Here is a 19,367-nt window from a genome sequence, read left to right on the forward strand (position 1 = left end):
TGCGAAATGTAAAATGTTGTCTGTACGGATGTACTGATGTGCTGTGACCTCTCAGCGGATGAGTTCACATGTGGGTAATCAGAGCAGAGCTAAAGGCCCAGGGTGACTCTTCTTCCTCATTCCTATTTTGCTTTGAATTAGATTCACTTCCTTCTCTATTAACTTTCAAAGACCATTTATTAAACACCTTTCAGCTCCTGATTTTCTGCTGTTTCTGGAGCCAAATAAGTCTGCCGGCATGAGCCCTGCCTTCTGAGATCTTGGAATCTAAGCCAGATAACACAGGAGGGTGTAAAAGATGAAAGGTACCAATTTTCAGTAACATGGCTTGAGCATCAACAAAATTGACTGAAAGTACACAAGTGCATTAGATACTCAGGAGAAGAAGTGGAAGTTGCACATTTGGAAATGGTGCAATCAGGGGTGGCAGGGTGGCAGGGAGAAGTCAAGTTGAGAAGCTCTTTCTTAAAAACAGGGGTGCGGCCCAGCCAAATGAGAAGGTAGCATGGAAAGAGCTGAGTGGATCTGGGGAACATGTAGAAAGTGGGTGAGGCTGAAAATGAGTTGATCCTGATCTGCTACAGTATGGGGACAAAATCCTTGACCATGTTTAGGGAGTTCTATGAGGAAGAATGGTGTTACGAGGATACATTTGCAATAATACAGCAAGAGAATGACCAGGTTTGAGAAGCAGGTCTACAGAGGAAGAGACGCAATCTGGAGGAGGAAAGAGGAAGCACCAAGAACTGCGGGAGGCCCAGATGCAAAGTATGAACCAGTGATAAGAATTCCACGGTTTACTGCACACCTCAGTGGTCAGCCACTTGGCCATGGTAAATATGTTGTGGAGCACAGTGGGTGAGAAATAAAGATATCTGACTTCTTACCGGCAATCTACAAGAAAATGGGCTACCAAAGGCAAAGCTCCCAAAGATACCACTTCAAGCATGAAGAACTCCCTTGATGCTATGATATGAACGTGTGTATGTGCATGGAGTCAAGAGGTTCATAAACATAACCAAAATAAAGTGGAAGCAGGACCAGCAGGCTATGCTGGCAGAATCCTCTATGGAAGCTGGGGAGTCTACTCTAACCAATCAGAAGTCAGTTACAGGCCGAGTTGACCAGATGTCGCCAAATCCAGAAGAGGCAGCTCAATGAGCAAGTACAAATGGATGACAAAGACAGAACGGCTCCATCTTGCTGATAAGGAATGTGAGGCCAAAGAAAACAATGAGATACCTTTTAAAACTTCTTGGGCTAGTAAATATTAAAAGATATTGGCAAAATCCATTGTTAATGAGGATGTGAGTCAAGACATATTCTCATAAACTGCTGGCGGGAGTGTGAGTGTGCTTTCTAGAAGACAGTTTGGCAACAGGTGTCAGGACGTAGAGAATGCACGCCTGTTGGCTCAGCATTTTCTCTCTCTTAGGACTTCACCACAAGAGTGAGGAGATGCTATCCTCAAGAACATTTATTGCAGGACTGCTTCTAACAAGATTAAAACTGGAGAAACCTAAATTCATCACCAGTAGGAGAAGATTAAACCAGTTGTGGTATCTACAACAAAGAAATGCTTTATGCTATTACACATGATGATGTGTAGATCCGTATTGAGTGATGGAGAAAGGTGGTGACGGCCCATCAGGGAAGACAAGCCATGAACTAGTAAGCACAGCATGATTGCAAACCGTTTACAGAAAACTGCACACCTCCTGCTATCTATGTAAGAAAGCGTTGCGGTCGGTGTGGAAGCACAGCCAAGAACTTAACCTTGGTTATCTTTGGGAAGTGAGAGTTCAGATGACTATTACATTCTTCTTTGTATTTTCAGATACGGTACTTTTTTTTTTTATGATGACCATAATTTATTGTTCAAAAGCAATTTGGCCATTTCTTAGGAAGAAAAGCAAGGTTTCTGAGTCTACACGCAACCCTGAACTTGTTACCTTCCTAATGTTTTTCTGAAGGTGTGCAAAGGCCTGAGGGGTTAGCCGTGCATTAAATGCTGCCTTTCTTGCATCCACTTTTTGAGCTGCTGGTTCTAGTTCCTGCTGAAATTTCCCAAATGGAAGTGAATTTTCAGAGGCACCCAAACAATGTCATGGGTATGTTGGTAGTTTTCTACAGAATTAGATAAATGCCAAGTAGAAAAAAATAGGTCCTAGTGTTTGTCTAAAGCATGGGCACCAACAAAACCTTCTGGGGCCCAATTATGTGCTATGACAAGAATAAAGGAATAAAAATAAATGGGATAAATATAATGGATATATATTTATTCATTATATATAATGAATATATATAATGGATAAAAATAAAAATAAAATGGGATGGAATCGGGCTCCTGGGGACAAAATTAGGCCAGGTGGATAAGAAATAAACTCTTTCACCAAAAAGTCATGAATGCTCCAGGAATCTTTTCTGCACAGGCTATTTTCCATAAAGACACGTACATTTCCAGCATGGGTCCCTCCAGATCTTTGGGAACTATCCTATCCAGTGAACAACGTTTCATGTTAAGAAACACTTCCCTTATCTCCAGCTTCATTTCCTTCCAATGTCACTCCACAGTGTCCACAGCCAGAGCTCAGTTAGGATATTCTCCTTATTTTCCTTTAAATCCCCTCTAATAGCGTCTCTGACAAAGCTCGCCCCTGATTTTGGGGAGGGCACTACCTATTCTAGGCCTTCCAGTAGCAAAGCTCTGAGGAGGGAACCAGCAGGAGCCAGCAGATAAGATGCACAAAGGCCTTGGTGAGCAACTTACGGAAACACTGAGGCAACTCTCCAGTCCAGGATCCATTCCCTTCACAGGTGAGCACCGCAGGCAGGGACAGCTGGTACCCCTCCAGGCAGGCATACGTCACGCTTGAGCCCCACATGAAGTCAGACCCCACCACTTTCCCATTGGGGATGAGCTGAGGCGGTTTGCATATGATAGCTGGGGGAGGCGAAGACCAAAGCATGCTGAGTTCTGGTGCCATCCTAGGAAACCAGGCCCCACTCACCCAGCTCCGATATCACCGGCTACCCTGAACCCTCTGGGACTCTGGGTTAAGCAGGGAGAATCAGGAATGCCCCCTCTTACTTTGGGAGCCAGGGTCCTTTTGCATTTTACAATGCCCTCAAGTGTGACGACCCACTCCTCTCTTTGCATGGCCCTCCCTTTGATGTTCAAAGCCCAGGCCTTACCTTGGTACCTCTGACTCTCTCCTTGCAGATGTTCAGGGACCAGTCCTCACCTCACACCCCCCATGATAGGATGTTATTAGGGCTCTGACTTGTCACCTCCCTCCCTTCTACATGTTCAAGGCCCATGTCTCACTTTTGTATCTTCTTTGGCCCTCTGTCCACATGTGCAGCCCTCAGACACACCTTTGCAGACTGGCTTGGTACCATTCCATGTCCGGTCCTTGGTGCAGCTCAGCACAGACACCCTATGTGACTCCATCATGTAGCCAGGGACGCACTGATATGTCACAGTTTTGTTGTACCTGAAGTCATTGCCCAGCCGGAGGCCATTGGCTGGAATCCCAGGGTCACCACAGTTTATGACTGGGATAAGGGAAATAAAGCATTGTTCGCTTTCAGTACAGACCCCGTTTCTCCCCAGCATTCCAGTACCATCCCTGGTGTTCCCCGCACATGTCCAGGAGGGAAGAGGGTCAGATCAGGGATGCCCTGTCTTCTCACAGACTCCTGGTTCAGTATTGCCCGTTCTAAAGTCACTTTGATCAAGTCTGCAAAGGCCCTCCTGCATCCCCACTGTCTTCACCCACACCATTCTTAGGCATCCCAGCAACCTGGGCTATGAAGACCATCCTTATTTAAAGCCCACCCCTTCTAAGAGGAAGTACCCAGAGGCCTTAGCTCCTAAATGGGGCTGGCGCCCAGAGAGGGAAGTTTTCAGGTCGATAAGCCTAACTGTGTTATTGGGCCTCACAGGACAATTTGTCTGCTGAGGGGCGCATGTCACTACTTGTTCTGCTTAGGAGGCCCCTGTAGGGTCAGCGGCTTAGAAGCAGGGCCTTGTGACCTTGCAATGGCTGTATCTTTGTTACAGTATCAAGTGAGGGTGGGGTTTGGTGAGCTCTGGCCTCCCAACAGAAGTGAACTTGACATGGGGATTTAGTCAGAGCTTGAAGTTATAAGCTAGGGCTTGGAAAGGGGCCGTGTTTTCAGATTCCTTTATCTCATCCCTTCCCTCCATCTGGGTCCCACAGTGACAGTGACATGCTTCCCGAGGAGAAAGGTCTGGGCCTGCCCCTGAGGGGAGCAGGAAAGGGGAGCAGTGGAGCTATCCCAGGCTTGGGAGCCAGGCTGGGGGTGGGTGGGGAATGGGTCCAAGGCTGAGAGGAACCCACAAAGATGGCAGACGGTGGCAGCTTTAAAGTGGAAGAGAATCAGGCTGAGCCTGGGGAGTTTGTTTTAAAAGAGAACAAGAATGGCCAAGGAACAGGCTAGAGCCTGAGAAATAGCAAACGTATATATTCTTAACATCCCCGAGCCTTGGTCACGTCATATGTAAGTGGGGCTCACAGTAGCTACTGGTCAAATGGCACAATGTATATAAAACAAAACCCTTAGCTCAGTGGTGGTCACACAGTCTGTGCTGAATAATTAGACACCATCATTCAGAGGTGGGTCCCTCAATGTAGCCAGCCTCGCAATCTCCCACACACAGCCTTCTTTGGCATGGAGGAGACCAATTGCCTTGGCTACCACTTGCCATGGAGACCAGAGGGCCTGGGATCTTACCTATGCACTCTGGGTCACTGCCTGTCCAGGTGCCATTGACCGAGCAGTGTCGGCTGAGCAGGCCCGTGGCGTAGTAGCCTTCCCGGCATTCATAGACGATGGAGCTGGAGAAGCCCAGGCCATCACTGAACATGACTCTGGCATTGCTTGGAGTACCAGGGTTCCCACAAGAGATCACTAGGAAGCCAGAGGAGCACATTATTCACCAGAACAAGGACAGGCGTCACCCGGGGGACTGAGAACGGCCCAGAGTGCAAACCACGTGCCCTATAAGGACCCTGTGATTGAAATGTCTGTCATGCTGCTTTCAAGGTGAGATCTGAATGAATTTTTTTTTAATTTCTAAAAAGTAAAGACTATATCTGTTTTATCATCCCACCTAAAATTTTAAATAATTCCTTAATATTACCAAATATCCAATCAGAGCTTAGTTTCCTTAATTTCCTCAATTGTCGCCCCCCCCCCCTTTTTTTACAGTTGATTTCTTTGAATCATGATTCAAATATGACATCTGATGGGCATGTCTCTAAGACTCTTTGAATTCAGAGACTCCTGTTCCCTCTCCTATAATTTATCTGTACAGAAACCAGGGCATTTCTCCAGTGGAGTTTCCTACTTTCCAGATGTTGCTAACTCCACTAGTGAGGTATCGTTTGACTTACTGCTCTGTCCCCTGCAGTTCCTGTAGTCAAGTTCTGCTTCCTGGCAAGGGTACTTCATAGGTGGTTCTGTCTTTCCTACTGTATTGCACCAAGGGGCACAGCATGTTTGGTTGTTTCCTGGTTCAGGATGGCGAGGCTGATCATTGGGTTCAGGCTTGTCCACCCAGTCTGGCATTACAAAGTTGCCATTGGGTTTCACTTACTGATTTAAGCAGCAATTGCTGACTGTTGATTTATTATTTCATTAGGGGACAGAAAATGGTGATACTAGCTCTATCACTCTTTCTGCATTAGCTAGAGTTCTTTAATCAAGAACTTGCCCATCATCAAATATTTGCTTACCCTAAGATATAATTCATAAAGGAAGGCTGGATAATGCTTGATTTTTTTTTTTTTAATCAGATGTCAGATAATGATTTGGTTTCCTAGCAAGATCCAGTGGTGACCAATAGTCATTTGGCTGTATGGATTTAAAACTTATATGTTGCCTCCCATTGCCACTATCATTGATGCTTAAGTTATCCCGTCTTTGGCTAAGGGAGCCTCTCCAAGTTGGCTCCTACATTCCTTTGACATGATCTCACTTGTCTGTGGTAGATTCCTCCCTGGAGTGACAAGATGTGTCATGTTCATGTTATATATTCTGCCCTAGTCCTGGAATCAGCCATTTGTCTAGAGAGCTCTGGTTCCTCTTAACAGAGAATGGATTCAAAAACCATAATCTGAAAGTTAAGGGTACTCATTGCTACTGAGATCATTGTTGATACTAGACTTTTAGAATGGGTAGAGCTGGGACAATACACTTGTAAATTGAAAATTCATTATGAGTTTATGCTGATATTACTAATCCAAATTTAGGATTAAGAGTTTTTCCCTAACTTCTTTATTTTTATATTATATCTCTTTAATGCTGAAAATCTTGGCAAATTTTGTTTTCAAGTAGTTTCAGAATATTAATATCAATATTATTACTAACGATCTGATTGCTAGAAACAATTTAAGATTTCATTGCCATTCTCCATACTTAGGATATATATGCCATAGTCAAATGCCAATTTTTCCAGTCAGTTAAAATGATTCTCTGGGTTATTACATCACCAACTTAATATGTAGTTAGGTTAATTTGTTTTCATCTTGATTTTGATATTTAGAGATTGCTGTTTTCTAGGTTTTGCTTTTTTTTTTTTTTTTCAATGTTTTATTTATTTTTGGGACAGAGAGAGACAGAGCATGAACGGGGGAGGGGCAGAGAGAGAGGGAGACACAGAATCAGAAACAGGCTCCAGGCTCTGAGCCATCAGCCCAGAGCCCGACGCGGGGCTCGAACTCACGGACCGCGAGATCGTGACCTGGCTGAAGTCGGACGCTTAACCGACTGCGCCACCCAGGCGCCCCTCTAGGTTTTGCTTTAATTTTACTTTACTAAGTACATACAACATTCATGTGGTCTGAAAGTCAAATCTACAGATGATTCCTTTTTAACGAGCACAACAGATAGGCCTCAACACCCATGGGTTCACCAAGTATTTGTGCTTCCTAGGTGCTGGAAACACAGTAGTAGTCATATCCCCTGCCCTTGAGGAGCTCAGTCCATCTTAAGAACCTACCTACAGACAGTTGAATTAAAATATGATGTAATAAGTGTTATATTTGACGGAAAAAAACAAAGAAGGGAGGAGATAATTGGGGCTGGAGATAGGAATCTGAGTAGTACCTTGAAAGGTAAGTGGGAGCTTGTTAAGGAAAGTCATGAAGAATCATATACATATCATACACACACACACTTATTCCAAAAGCATTCACTTCCAGGTCCAGACTCTCAGCCACCCACTTTCTGTTCCCTGAACACTCCTGACATGGTTCATGAGTCCATGCTAGGATCTGAGTGGCATGAAAGGAGACCTGGGTCACAGTGGATATTTAACAATGCACAAAATTCTCCCCCTGTTGATACACTTTACAAACCTCTTACTATGCCTGCAAACTCCTATGGAAACTAACTTTGCAAAAGCACCCTCAAAGGCAGGATTTCCAGGGATGCCTGGGTGGCTCAGCTGGTTAAGCGTCTGACTCTTGGTCTTGGCTCAGGTCCTGATCTCATGGTTTGTGAGTTTGAGCCCCACATTGGGCTCTGTGCTGACAGTGTGGAGCCTGCTTGAGATTCTGTCTTTGTCCCTCTCTCTCTCTCTGCCCCTCCTGTGTTCTCTCTTTCTCTCTCTCTCTCAAAATAAATAAATAAATTAAAAAAAAACTATAAAAAAAGGACTTCAGGCAGACAAGTGGGAGAGGGCATTAGCTCCATCTGTATCCTTTGCTGGGAAGGGGTCCCCTGATCAGGGGCCAGAATGTCTTCCCTGGCTCTATAAAACTACTCCACAACCTCAATGTCAAGAGCCATTCTCTGACCAGCTCATGCCTTCTGGGATTCATTCTCTGGAGATATTTTGGTTCTAATGGGACCTATCATCCACTGATCCTACCACTTTTTCACTGCCCCTTCTTCCACTCATAATCCTGCTCCCTTCTTATCCAGCACAGGAGCCAAGATCCATCATAATCCCCACCTTGCATATACCCGCACCTCTCCGGCCACTTGCTGCCAGCGTCTTAGCTGCCTGATAAAACCCCGACTGTATACCTAACACTTCACCTACCCTGTGCCTGCACCTATGGAGCAAAATGTGGCTGAACAAAAACACAGGCCAATGCCGACTACTCTCACTTTAAATCAATGGCCTCATACAGAGAAAGACAGATACCATATGTTTTCACTCTTATGTGGATCCTGAGAAACTTAACAGAAACCCATGGAGGAGGGGAAAGAAAAAAAAAAAAAAAGAGGTTAGAGTGGGAGACAGCCAAAGCATAAGAGACTCTTAAAAACTGAGAACAAACTGAGGGTTGATGGGGGGTGGGAGGGAGGGGAGGGTGGGTGATGGGTATTGAGGAGGGCACCTTTTGGGATGAACACTGGGTGTTGTATAGAAACCAATTTGACAATAAATTTCATATATTGAAAAAAAAAATAAAGAAGTGATGAATAGATAAAGAAGATGTGGTTTATATGTACAATGGAATACTACTTGGCAATGAGAAAGAATGAAATATGGCCTTTTGTAGCAACATGGATGGAACTGGAGAGTGTTATGCTAAGTGAAATAAGTCATACAGAGAAAGACAGATACCATATGTTTTCACTCTTATGTGGATCCTGAGAAACTTAACAGAAGACCATGGGGGAGGGTAAGGGGAATAAAAGTTACAGAGGTGGAAGGAGGCAAACCATAGGAGACTCTTGAAAACTGAATATAAACTGAGGGTTGATGGGGGACGGGAGGGAGGGGAAAGTGGGTGATAGGTATTGAGGTGGGCACCTGTTGAGGATGAGCACTGGGTGTTGTATAGAAACCAACTTGACAATAAATTTCATATAAAAATGTAAAAAAAAAAATCAATGGCCTCTTTCCTTAAGTGAGCCCTTGGTGCTGCCTGGCAATGATCTACATCCCTATTCTATTCCCTGCCCGCCCCCCTTGCTAGGTGACTATTTCATATGGTCTCCTTCCTCTTCCAGCACTTTGTCATATACCCTTACACTCAACTTCCCAACTAGGAGAGTGCTATGCAGGCTGTATTTTAAAGAGAGACAGAGAGAGATCCAGGGAGCAGCTACAAAAAGTCAGACTCTGGGGAGAGAGGTTTTAAAATAAAGCTATTTTCAGAAATTTAGGAGTGTGTGGAGAAATATATTTTCCCCACTGGACTCACCCCAGGGAACATAAGGAGGGGCTTCTATTACCTTTAAAGGGTCTTTCAAAAATTAGATTTGTATTTCTTTTGGCACTTTGGGTGCTCATTAAACAATCTCTTCCCTTAAACTAAACTCCAAGAGGGTGAGGTGTGTCTGTCTTGGCACTGTGGTGTCCCAAGCACTTACTACAGTATTTGGCACGTGATTGTTGAAGGTAAATGGGAAATAAATGAATAAACAGGCTAAACTTAGTTCCTTCTGGTTTCTTCCCTCCTTAGGTGAGCTCAGGGAATCTTTTCATCTTTGGATCACTAATGGGGAGGACTGAGAACTACCTATTGATGACCATTATCCTCCAGGCCAAGGGTTCAAATGGGGCCATGTATTTTGTCTGCGAGTGTGAGGGCAGGTGCTTGGGAACAGGAAGACGGGGGAGGAGCAGCTAGGGTTGGGCAAAGGGGAAAAGCAGAATGGTCACATACATTACCTCCACACTCAGGCTGTGTGCCGCTCCATGAGCCGTTGGCTTGACAGGTCCGCTCAGATGACCCCCGGAGGGCATGGCCAGCTTCACAGCTGAAGCGCATCAGACTGCCTGGGGCAAAGCTATCCCCCAAACGGATGCCGTGTGCTGGGATCCCTGGGTCACCACAGATTCCCATGCTGGTTCCTGTGGACCAGAACCAAACAAAGCCCATTGTTTCAGCATGGAAGAGGTGGCAGTGGGGAACCGGGAGAGAAAGATATTGGACCCCAGGAATAAGGAGGGTGAAGATGGACTGTGTGCCTTGCCCCAGTTACTTGGACCTTACTTACTACCTTACTACCTATCTTACTATGCGGAAGTCAGACACTACAAAGGTCTGAGGTCATGGGTGAGTCCCTGGGGACCACGCAGCAAGGGAAGAAAGTAGATGGAAGGCTCTGTGGTGGAGATCAGGTCTTTGACCTCTGGCCCATGCCCGTGTGGAATGTCAGTGGTCCAAGCTGGCTGCATCTCCTTCTTCCTTTTACCTCTTTTCTGTAATATCTGCAGATTCTGTGCCCTCTCTGTTTCCAGTTCCAGCATCTTAGCTCAGATGCCCAGTGTCCTTTTGCCCAAACTACTGTGAGAGCCTCCCAACCAATGTCCTTATCTCCTAAACTCTCCCTGTAACCCACCTTCCACTTTATCCTCAAACCAAGACAATGAACAACCACCAAACACTGATCTTTTTTTTTTTTCCTGCTGAAATATCTCCACTGGCTTCCTGTTGCCCTCAGATTAAAGTCTAAACCCTTAGTGTAGGTTTGTCTTCTCAACAGCCTGGCTTGAATCTGGATCCTGGGAGGATTCCCTATTCACAAATTATGCAACACTGGTGAATTCTAGTTGAAATGTTTTAGACCATCTCATTCCATTCTTTCTTTGCTCCTTGCCTCCTGCTACATTTCTGCATTTATCTGGGTCCTGATATTGTACAGACCCACCCGAGAGAGTGCTAAGGATCCAAGAGGTGGAGGATGGTACAGAACAAGAGACAAAGCCACAAGATCTAGGCTTGTGGGAGCCAGGACCCCTCATAATATGAAGATGTATAGGAGACATCATTAGATCAGACTAGGCCATGGTAAGTGTGAGGAAGAGGAAAATTAAGGAATAAATGGCAACTTTATGAGAAGATGATGTGGAATGTATCTCCTCATGAACCCACATGTGTGGGCATCAAATGGTAATGTCTAAATGAGCATTTAGTTTCTTGAAGTAAATAAATATTTAAGTCATGTATACCCCACTATTTACTATTTACGTCTTTTCTCAATCTTGGAATTATTTCCTTTTCTAGTTTAGTTTCAGACTGTGAGAATACTACACAATCCCATGTTGCTCTCTACCAAAAAAGGGAGATTCATTCAACCTTCAACTCAAACATTTGGAAAAAGAAGGCCCACCACATTTGGCTAGATTTTCTTCTCTTTTGAATTTTTCCAGGGTGTAGCTCATGCAACAGGCAGTACTGGGCCCTCTTGAAAGCAGTTCTGATGGTGAGTACACTAATTCTCACACCAGCCAGCTGACCTCAGCTGGAGCTGCACTGCTGAACAATAGGCCTGAGAATGGAACTCTCCAGTCCTAGGAGCTGATTCTTTTTCTTTTCTTTTTTTTTTTTTTTTTTTTTTTTTTGGAGAGAGAGCACATGCACGTGAATGGGAGAGGGCCAGAGGGAGAGGGAAAGAGAGAATCTATCTTAAGCAGACTCCATGCCCAGCATGGAACCTGATGTGGGGCTTGATCTAATGACCATGAGATCATAACCCGAGGCAAAATCAAGAGTTGGACACTTAACCAACGGAGGCACCCAGGCATCCCAAAAGCATTCACTCTTTTTTTTTTTTTTTTTTTTTTAATGTAGGCCCCACACCCAGTTTGGAGCCCAAAATGGATCTTGAACTTTTGACTCTGAGATCAAGACCTGATCTGAGATCAAGAATTGGATGCTTAACCAACTGAGCCACCCAGGTGCCCCCCAGGAGCCTATTCTGACAGAATGGTCCTCACTGTGGTGTTTAGGGCTCTGTTTCAGTGATAGAAAGGAATCTAGGATAGAATATTGTACCATGAGGGCAGATGGTAACTGATACCAACTGATACCTCTATGAGGTATATCAGGAAGATGATGACATTGCAGAGGTGGGCAATGAACAACCTGATGTATTTCTCAAATGCTAGAAATCTCTGCATGTCCTGATGGCCCAGGGACTTATAACCTGTTATGCATCACCTGGGTGTATGGTCACACAGAATGAGGCTCAGAAGTTTGACCCTGAACTTCTGAATGCATATTTCTTAGGACTGGCAGGAGATGCTATTGCTAAAGATGATATCTATAAATTTCAGGAAGGGAGGAATTATATTATACTCACCAATGTATATCTAACATTGCTTCCTAATCACTTACTCTTCTCATCTCTCATTTTCTTATCTAAAGCACTTAAGATTTATTCATTCCTCAGCTTTAGCACTACTATAATCCCTTCTAATCCTGTCCTCAGAGATCTCCAGCAAAACTCTGCCCATGATTCTCATCTCCAAAGTGTTTGTCATCCTTGATGGATACACAGGAGAAGTGACTGTGAACTATTCTTCAGAATATTCAGGTCAGGGATCAAACAACTGAATGCAACACATCCCCTAAAGAGGGGGGTGGTCCATGTCCTCTAATGCTTCCTTTCTTGCTTCTTACTTTTTCATGTTCCCAGGGAGTCAGCTTGTTTCTAGTCTCCCTTGACCTTTGATGTAGCCAAGGAAGAGCCCTTTCTTTCATATGTAGGACTAATGCTTAGGAAGTCACAAAATTTTGAAATTAGGGTTGAAATGGTTTGGAGGTTTTCTAGAAAAGAACTGTTTCACTGGTGTTTCAAGTAGGTCATTTTCCAGCATCTGCTAACACAACTCCAGAGAAGGGAAATTACATTGAGGAGAAAAGATTCTGCATTCCATGCCTTGGGCCAGGAGAATGGCTGTATGTTTGGGTTACCCCTGCTAACAGATAGTAGAGGCTCAAGGCTTTCTTTCTGGCTTCTTTCTCCTGTACTCTGTACTTCCCTTTCCCATGGAGAATAAATATCCCCAAGATAGATAAAATTGGCTTTAAGAACACCATTGACCCAATATCCTAGAGAAGTGTCTAGAGGGAGGAACTTTATGCAAAGGGACGATTCATAGAACGGACTGGTGCAAATGCATGCTTGGGCAGGCATATGGATGGGAAATGCCTGTCTTTCCTCTTTGGAATTCCTTTTCCTCCTGGAACTTGCTCTATGGATAACTCAGGAGGATTCAATTTACATGACTCTGTCTTTTCCATGCTATCTTCCCCAAGTCACTTCCACCAGAAGTACAAACAGAATGGGTTAACAGGCTTTCCACTAGTCTGGGCTAAAGGAGTCTCTGTGGCTGATACATAGTCCTGCCCAGTTCATGGAGTGGATGATTAATGAGATTAATAAAAGTGAGGGGCCAAAGTCCTGGGTGGTAATATAACTGATAGGTCTGAGATTGTCCTGGGCAGCCAGCAGCCCTTTGAAACAGTGGTCAGTATTCAGGAAGTTCTTCTTTCTGGGAAGACCTAACCAATATCTGGTTCAATATTCTGGCAGTGCCCTAAATTTTGGGAGACAGGATCATCTAGGAGCTCAAAATGCAAGAATAGCTACATGTCTTGTGGATGAGGTCCCAAATCAAGGAGAAGGCATCAACAACAGAAGGTTGGGATTCTTACCACTAGAGGGGGTCTGGCATGGGAAGGGATAGGGGCTTCAAGGGGGGCTTCCTAGGGGAACAAAAAGCTATATGAGGAACTACCTTCTTGGGGGTGACATTCTTTATGAGATCCCTTTGAGGGCCAGGAAGGCTCATCTGAAAGGAGACCAAGATCAGGGGTGCTATTTTTTTGCTTGGTAATTTCTGTCATTGGTGAGACAATTCAATTTCAAATATTTTGTTCTGGTAAGACATTACAGATAAACTTCTGGTTTGGATAATATGGATATAAGAGCCATGGCAGTTTCTTACATTTGCTCTTCGGAAAACATGTCAGTGTCCCCATAGAGATTAATAGTAAAACAAATTTATTAATAGAAAAAGTCTGAGATTGGTGTGTGAGGGCAGTAGTGGAGACCTGTATCCCACTAGGCAGCCTTGACATAAGACATGTTGGAGAGGCAGTGGTAAGAAAGTAAGGGAAGCAGGCTGGGGCTTTGGAGTCCCAAACAGGGAAAGAAAGAACACAGGAATGGGTTTGGACCTGGGCCCAGCAACAGGGAGGCTTGAACTCTTCCCAGAAACCTATGGAAACAAATGTCTGGACAGGACTCTGGTCACAGGGGGACCTCACAAGCTTGCATCCTCCCTAGTTTTGTAATCTCTTGGCTGTATGGGTTTGGCCAGAGTAGACCAAGGGGATGAAGCTGGGCTCAGACCACCAAAGGCTGAAGTCTGGTTGGGACCTCTCATAGCTATGCTCTCTGCCTATGAAGGTTAAGATGGGGGTCCAAAAGGTTGGCTTCCCTCCTGTCCATCTGTCACACTCACACCTTGGGAACTCATCCATCTCCCACCAGCCAAGTGTTCCATGGGACCCTCCTCCCTCATGCCAGGCTCCTTACCTGAGCAGTGGGGGAGGGAGCCAGTCCAGTGTCCATCCAGCCCACACATACGGGTGGCATTTCCGAGCAGAGTCCTTTTGCCGGTGCAACTGTAACGCACGACTGCTCCGACAGTATAGCTGTCTCCGGACATCTGGGCATGGGGTGGGGAGCCCGGATGGCCGCAGGACACCACTGTGGGGGAGAGGAAATATGTTAGCAACTCTGCACAGGGATGGATCATCATCCTAGGAAACATGTTAGGCTCTCTGTAGCGACAGGCAGAGAAGAAGAGAAACCTTGGGTATCTATTGAAGTTTGCTTCCTGCTGGCACACCTACCTGGCATCAGCAGACAATGCCTACTCAATTTTCCATATCTGTGAAATGAAGAGTAATACTGTTTTTTTATGAATTGAATAAGATAATAGGTGGGAGACTGCTCAGCATGTAGCAGGTATGCAATAATATATTTCCTTTCTTCTTTGCCTCTTGTGCTCACCACTCTCTATTTCCTCACTGCCGTAGGACATACCCAAGGTGTCTCTGGCAGCAGGGTGGCACACATAGTAAACATAAGACAGAACAGATGATCTGTCACCCTACGACTGTCTGCATTGGCTATAGTTTCCAGAATAAGGGCCAGTTCTAGTCCTTTTCCAACTGCATCTTACAGATGCCCACATCAATTGTCTCCAATTTGTCCCCTTTGGTCTGCAAGCTCCCTCTCCTGAGACACCAAATGGTAACTGAACACCAGTGATAAGATTAGAATACCAGATTATCTGAAGAAAATGAAAACAATAGCCTGAAAAGATACATGCACCCCATGTTCACTGCAGCATTATTTACAATAGCCAAAATATGGAAGCAACCTATCTACTGACAAATGAATGGATAAAGAAGATGTTGTGTATAGATACAACAGAATATTATATAGCCATAAAAAGAATGAAACTTGTCATTTGTGGCAGCATGAATGGACTGCAAGGGCATTATACTAAGTGAAATAAGTCAGCCAGGGAAAAACAATTACCATATGATCTCACTTATATGTGGAATCAAAAAAAAAACCCAAACAATGGAGCTTTTAGATACAGAGGATAGATTGGTGGTTGCCAGAGGCAGCGGGTAGGAGGCGGACCAAATGGGTGAAGGAGGTCAAAAAGTACAAACTTCCAGTTATAACATAAATAAGTCATGGGATGTAATGTCCAGCATAGTGACTATGGTTAATAATACTGTATTGCATATTTGAAAGTTGCTAAGGAACTAGACCTTAAAAATTCTCACAAGAAACAAAATTCTATAGCTATGTATGGTGAGGGATGTTTATTAGACCTACTGTGGTGATCACTTCACAAATGTATACAAGTATCAAATCATTATGTTGTATACCCAAAACTAATATTATGTTGTATGTCAATTATACCTCAATTAAAAAAGAAAGATTAGAATACCAGAATTGAGATGTACAGGACAGGGCAGGGCAATGCTGTCAATGTCACTGGGTTTGCTTCCCATTGTTCTTGCCATAAGGTGACACCAGGTTCTTTCATTTACTCAACACATATTTATTGAGTGCCTATTATGCATTAGGCTCTATTTTATGTGTTTGGGAGAAGAATTTCTATGCTCTCACGGAAATTATATTCTAGTGGAAAAAAGAGCTACAAATAATTAAATATGTAATTCTAGGGGTGTTATGAAGAGAAACAAAGCTCCATCAGGAAAAAGATATTCAGGGGTAGACTGAGTGCTATTTTTGAGTAAGGTGATCAAGGAAGATCTCTCTGAGGAAGTGTCATTTGAACAGTGATTTGAATGATCTAAAGAGGTCTGTCATGCAAGATATGTGGGAAGAGTATTCTGAGGGAAGGAACATCAGGGGTAAAGGCCCAGCGGCACAATGAGCTTAGTGTTTTTGAGGAACAGCAAGAAAGCCAGAGATGCAGAATGAACTGAGCAAAGAAAGAATGGAGGACATGTTTGGAGAGGTTGCTAGGAACCAGATCATCGCATAGAATTCAGATTTTATTATAAGCATGATGGGACACCACTGGAGTGATGTGATTTGACTTATACTTTAACAAGATCATTCCAGCTATAATGTAGGAAACATTCCAGTGTGTGGCAAGAAAGAGGGAGCTGCTGCAGTAGTTCAAGAAGAGATGACAATGACTCGGATGGACTAAACTTTGTGGTAGGGTAGGAGATCCTTGTAGTCATTGCTTGTACCCAAAAAGGGCATAGGTCACAGCATATATGATGAACCAGACAGGTGACCAAAGGGATAAAATGTGAGTTGGGCCAGTGATGTCCCTGATGATGGAATTTTGGCCATACACAGGGATGGCATGAATAGGTCATGGGTATCTTTATTTCTCGCTGTGGTCTTGGTGTGTTTCAAGTCCTATTCTAAGTGCCTATGATCTATTTATCTACATATCTATCTATCTATCTATCTATCTATCTAGTGTTTACTTTTGAGAGAGAGAGAGAGAGAGAGAGAGAGAGAGAGAGAGAATATGAGCAGGGGATGGGCAAAGAGAGAGGGAGACACAGAATCCAAAGCAGGCTCCAGGCTCTGAGCTATCAGCATAGAGCCCAACATGGGGTTTGAACCCAGAAACTGTGGGATCATCACCTGAGCTGAGGTTGGATGCTTAACTGACGGAGTCACCCAGGTGCCCCAGTCTATAGATTATCTGCCACGACTACTGCTTAAAATTCCTTCCATCAGGCATGGAGTCCATTTCCCCTCCCCTTGAGTCTGGGCTGGCCTGTGACTTGCTTTGGCCACTGGAAGGTGGTAGAAATGATATTGTGGATTAGGAGGACTGGCAGCTTCTGCCTTCATTTTCTTGGAATACAGCTGCCATGATGTAAGGAAGTCTGGCTTACACTACTGAATGATAAAAAATTACATGGAGACAGGGGCCATGTGGAGAACAACCACAATGCCCCAGGTGACAGCTGGGACCATGTTTCCTGACAAGTTTCCATCTTGGATCTTTAGGTCTAGTTGAGCCTCAGTAGTTAGATGTGCTGTCTCCAGTAAACTCTGCTTGAATTGCCAACCAGAAGCGATACAATGGTTGTTGCATTAAGCTGCTACACTTTGGGGTGATTTGTTACACAATATATAATTGTGGATTATATATTAAATTATAATTAAATGGATATGACTTTGGAAGTCTTGAGGGTAGGGGCTGTATATTGCATGTGGGAAGAATACGAACCGTGGTGGCCAAAGGCTGGCTGTGGCACACTGTCTGCAAAGATGGCCACCAACAATTTTTTTCCTTCCGTGTGCATGCATCCTACTCCTCCCACTTATACCTATTATTTCCTCTGCCCTTGAATCAAAATCTTATAGCTTCCTCTTTTGCTCTAAAAATTCAGCCTCCAAGCAAAGAAGACTAAACCATCCTGCTAGAGAGAGTAGCCACATGGACAGAGGCCACAGGGAGGAGAAGAGTTGGCACAAAGCCCCAAAGATGTAGGTGAGGCCATCTTGGACTCTCTAGTCCTAATTGAGCCAGTGGGGCACAGATGAGCCAACCCTGCTGTGATGGTTCATTTTATGTCATTGTGTGAAATTGACTGGGCCACATGATGCTCAGATATTTTGCCAAACATTATTCTGAGAGGGGGTTTGAATGAGATTAACATTTGAATAGGCACACTGAGTAAAGCAGACAGTCCTCCCCATTTGTGACTGGGCCTCATCCAATCTATCTCTTTTTTTATGTTTCAAGTTTTTATTTAAATTCTAGTTAACATACAGTGTAATATTAGTTTCAGGAGGTAGAATTTAGTGGTTCATCACTTACATATAACACCCAGTGCTTATCACAAGTGCCCTCTTTGATACCAAGCTCTTGAAGGCCTGAATAGAACAAAAAGGCAGAGTAAGAGAGAATTCTCTTTTTCTGTCTGTCTTTGAGCTGGGACACCAGTCTTTGCCTATCTTTGGACTCAGACTTGGACTAAAATTTATACTATTGGTTCTCCTGCTTCTTGGGCTTTCAAACTCTGACTACTGTCTGCTCTCCTGGGTCTCTAGTTTGCCAAATGCAGATCTTGAGACTTCTTAGCCTCCATAATTGTATGAAACAATAGATAAAAACATAGATCTATCTACACCCCCTTAAACCTGTATCTGTATCTGTATAATCTCCCATTGCTTACTGGTTCTATTTCTCTGGAGAACTCTGACTAATCCACCTGCTAAGCCTTGAATTCTAGACTTATATCACTGTAAGAAAATATAAACATTTGGTATTTGAAGGCACTAAGTTTTGAGATGTTTGTTACACAGCAATACATAACTGATATATCTATTTATCCTTAAGATAGCCCTATAAGGTAAGCACTATTTTAATCTCAATCTCACTGATGAGGAAAATGAGGCATGGGGAAGAAAAAAAACTTACCCAAAGTCACAGACCTATTCAATGGTAGAATTAGTTCTTAAAACCAGGCAAATTGACTCCAGAGGTCACATTCTTAAGTACCATAATTAACTCTCTTCTGCAATACTATTTTTATTTTATTTTATTTTATTTTGTTTTATTTTTTATCTTTTAAATATGAAATTTATTGTCAAATCGGTTTCCATACAACACCCAGTGCTCATTCCAACAGGTGCCCTCCTCAATACCCATTACCCACCCTCCCCACCCTCCCACCCCCCATCAACCCTCAGTTTGTTCTCAGTTTTTAAGAGTCTCTTATGTTTTGGCTCCCTTCCTCTCTAACCTTTTTTCTTTTCCTTCCCCTCCCCCATGGTCTTCTGGTAAGTTTCTCAGGATCCACATAAGAGTGAAAACATATGGTATCTGTCTTTCTTTGCATGACTTCTTTCACTTAGCATAACACTCTGCAGTTCCATCCTTGTTGCTACAAAAGGCCATATTTCTGCAATACTATTTTAATACTATGAATGCATTCTGTCCTTCTGCAAGGAATGGAGTCTCTAGTTATAATTTAAATGATTTTATGACAGTTTATTAGAAATTTCTGGATTTCTAGAAATTGTCCAATTTAAACTCTGTAATGATT

At 43.7% G+C, this 19,367-nt stretch overlaps 1 protein-coding gene across 1 annotated transcript in view; it reads right to left on the reverse strand.

Moving 5' to 3' along the window:
* CSMD2 (CUB and Sushi multiple domains 2) overlaps window positions 1-19,367 on the reverse strand; it is a 607,194-nt gene that overhangs the window by 21,960 nt on the left and 565,867 nt on the right. The window contains exons 56-60 of the mRNA XM_030326876.2: window positions 14,323-14,496; window positions 9,662-9,844; window positions 4,762-4,938; window positions 3,379-3,558; window positions 2,771-2,944 (exon numbers count right to left, since the gene is read on the reverse strand). Coding sequence (XP_030182736.1) covers window positions 2,771-2,944; window positions 3,379-3,558; window positions 4,762-4,938; window positions 9,662-9,844; window positions 14,323-14,496 — 888 coding nt within the window. The remainder of the gene's footprint in view (window positions 1-2,770; window positions 2,945-3,378; window positions 3,559-4,761; window positions 4,939-9,661; window positions 9,845-14,322; window positions 14,497-19,367) is intronic.

This window comes from Lynx canadensis, chromosome C1, assembly GCF_007474595.2.
Source record: "Lynx canadensis isolate LIC74 chromosome C1, mLynCan4.pri.v2, whole genome shotgun sequence".
Taxonomy (NCBI): Eukaryota; Metazoa; Chordata; class Mammalia; order Carnivora; family Felidae; genus Lynx; species Lynx canadensis.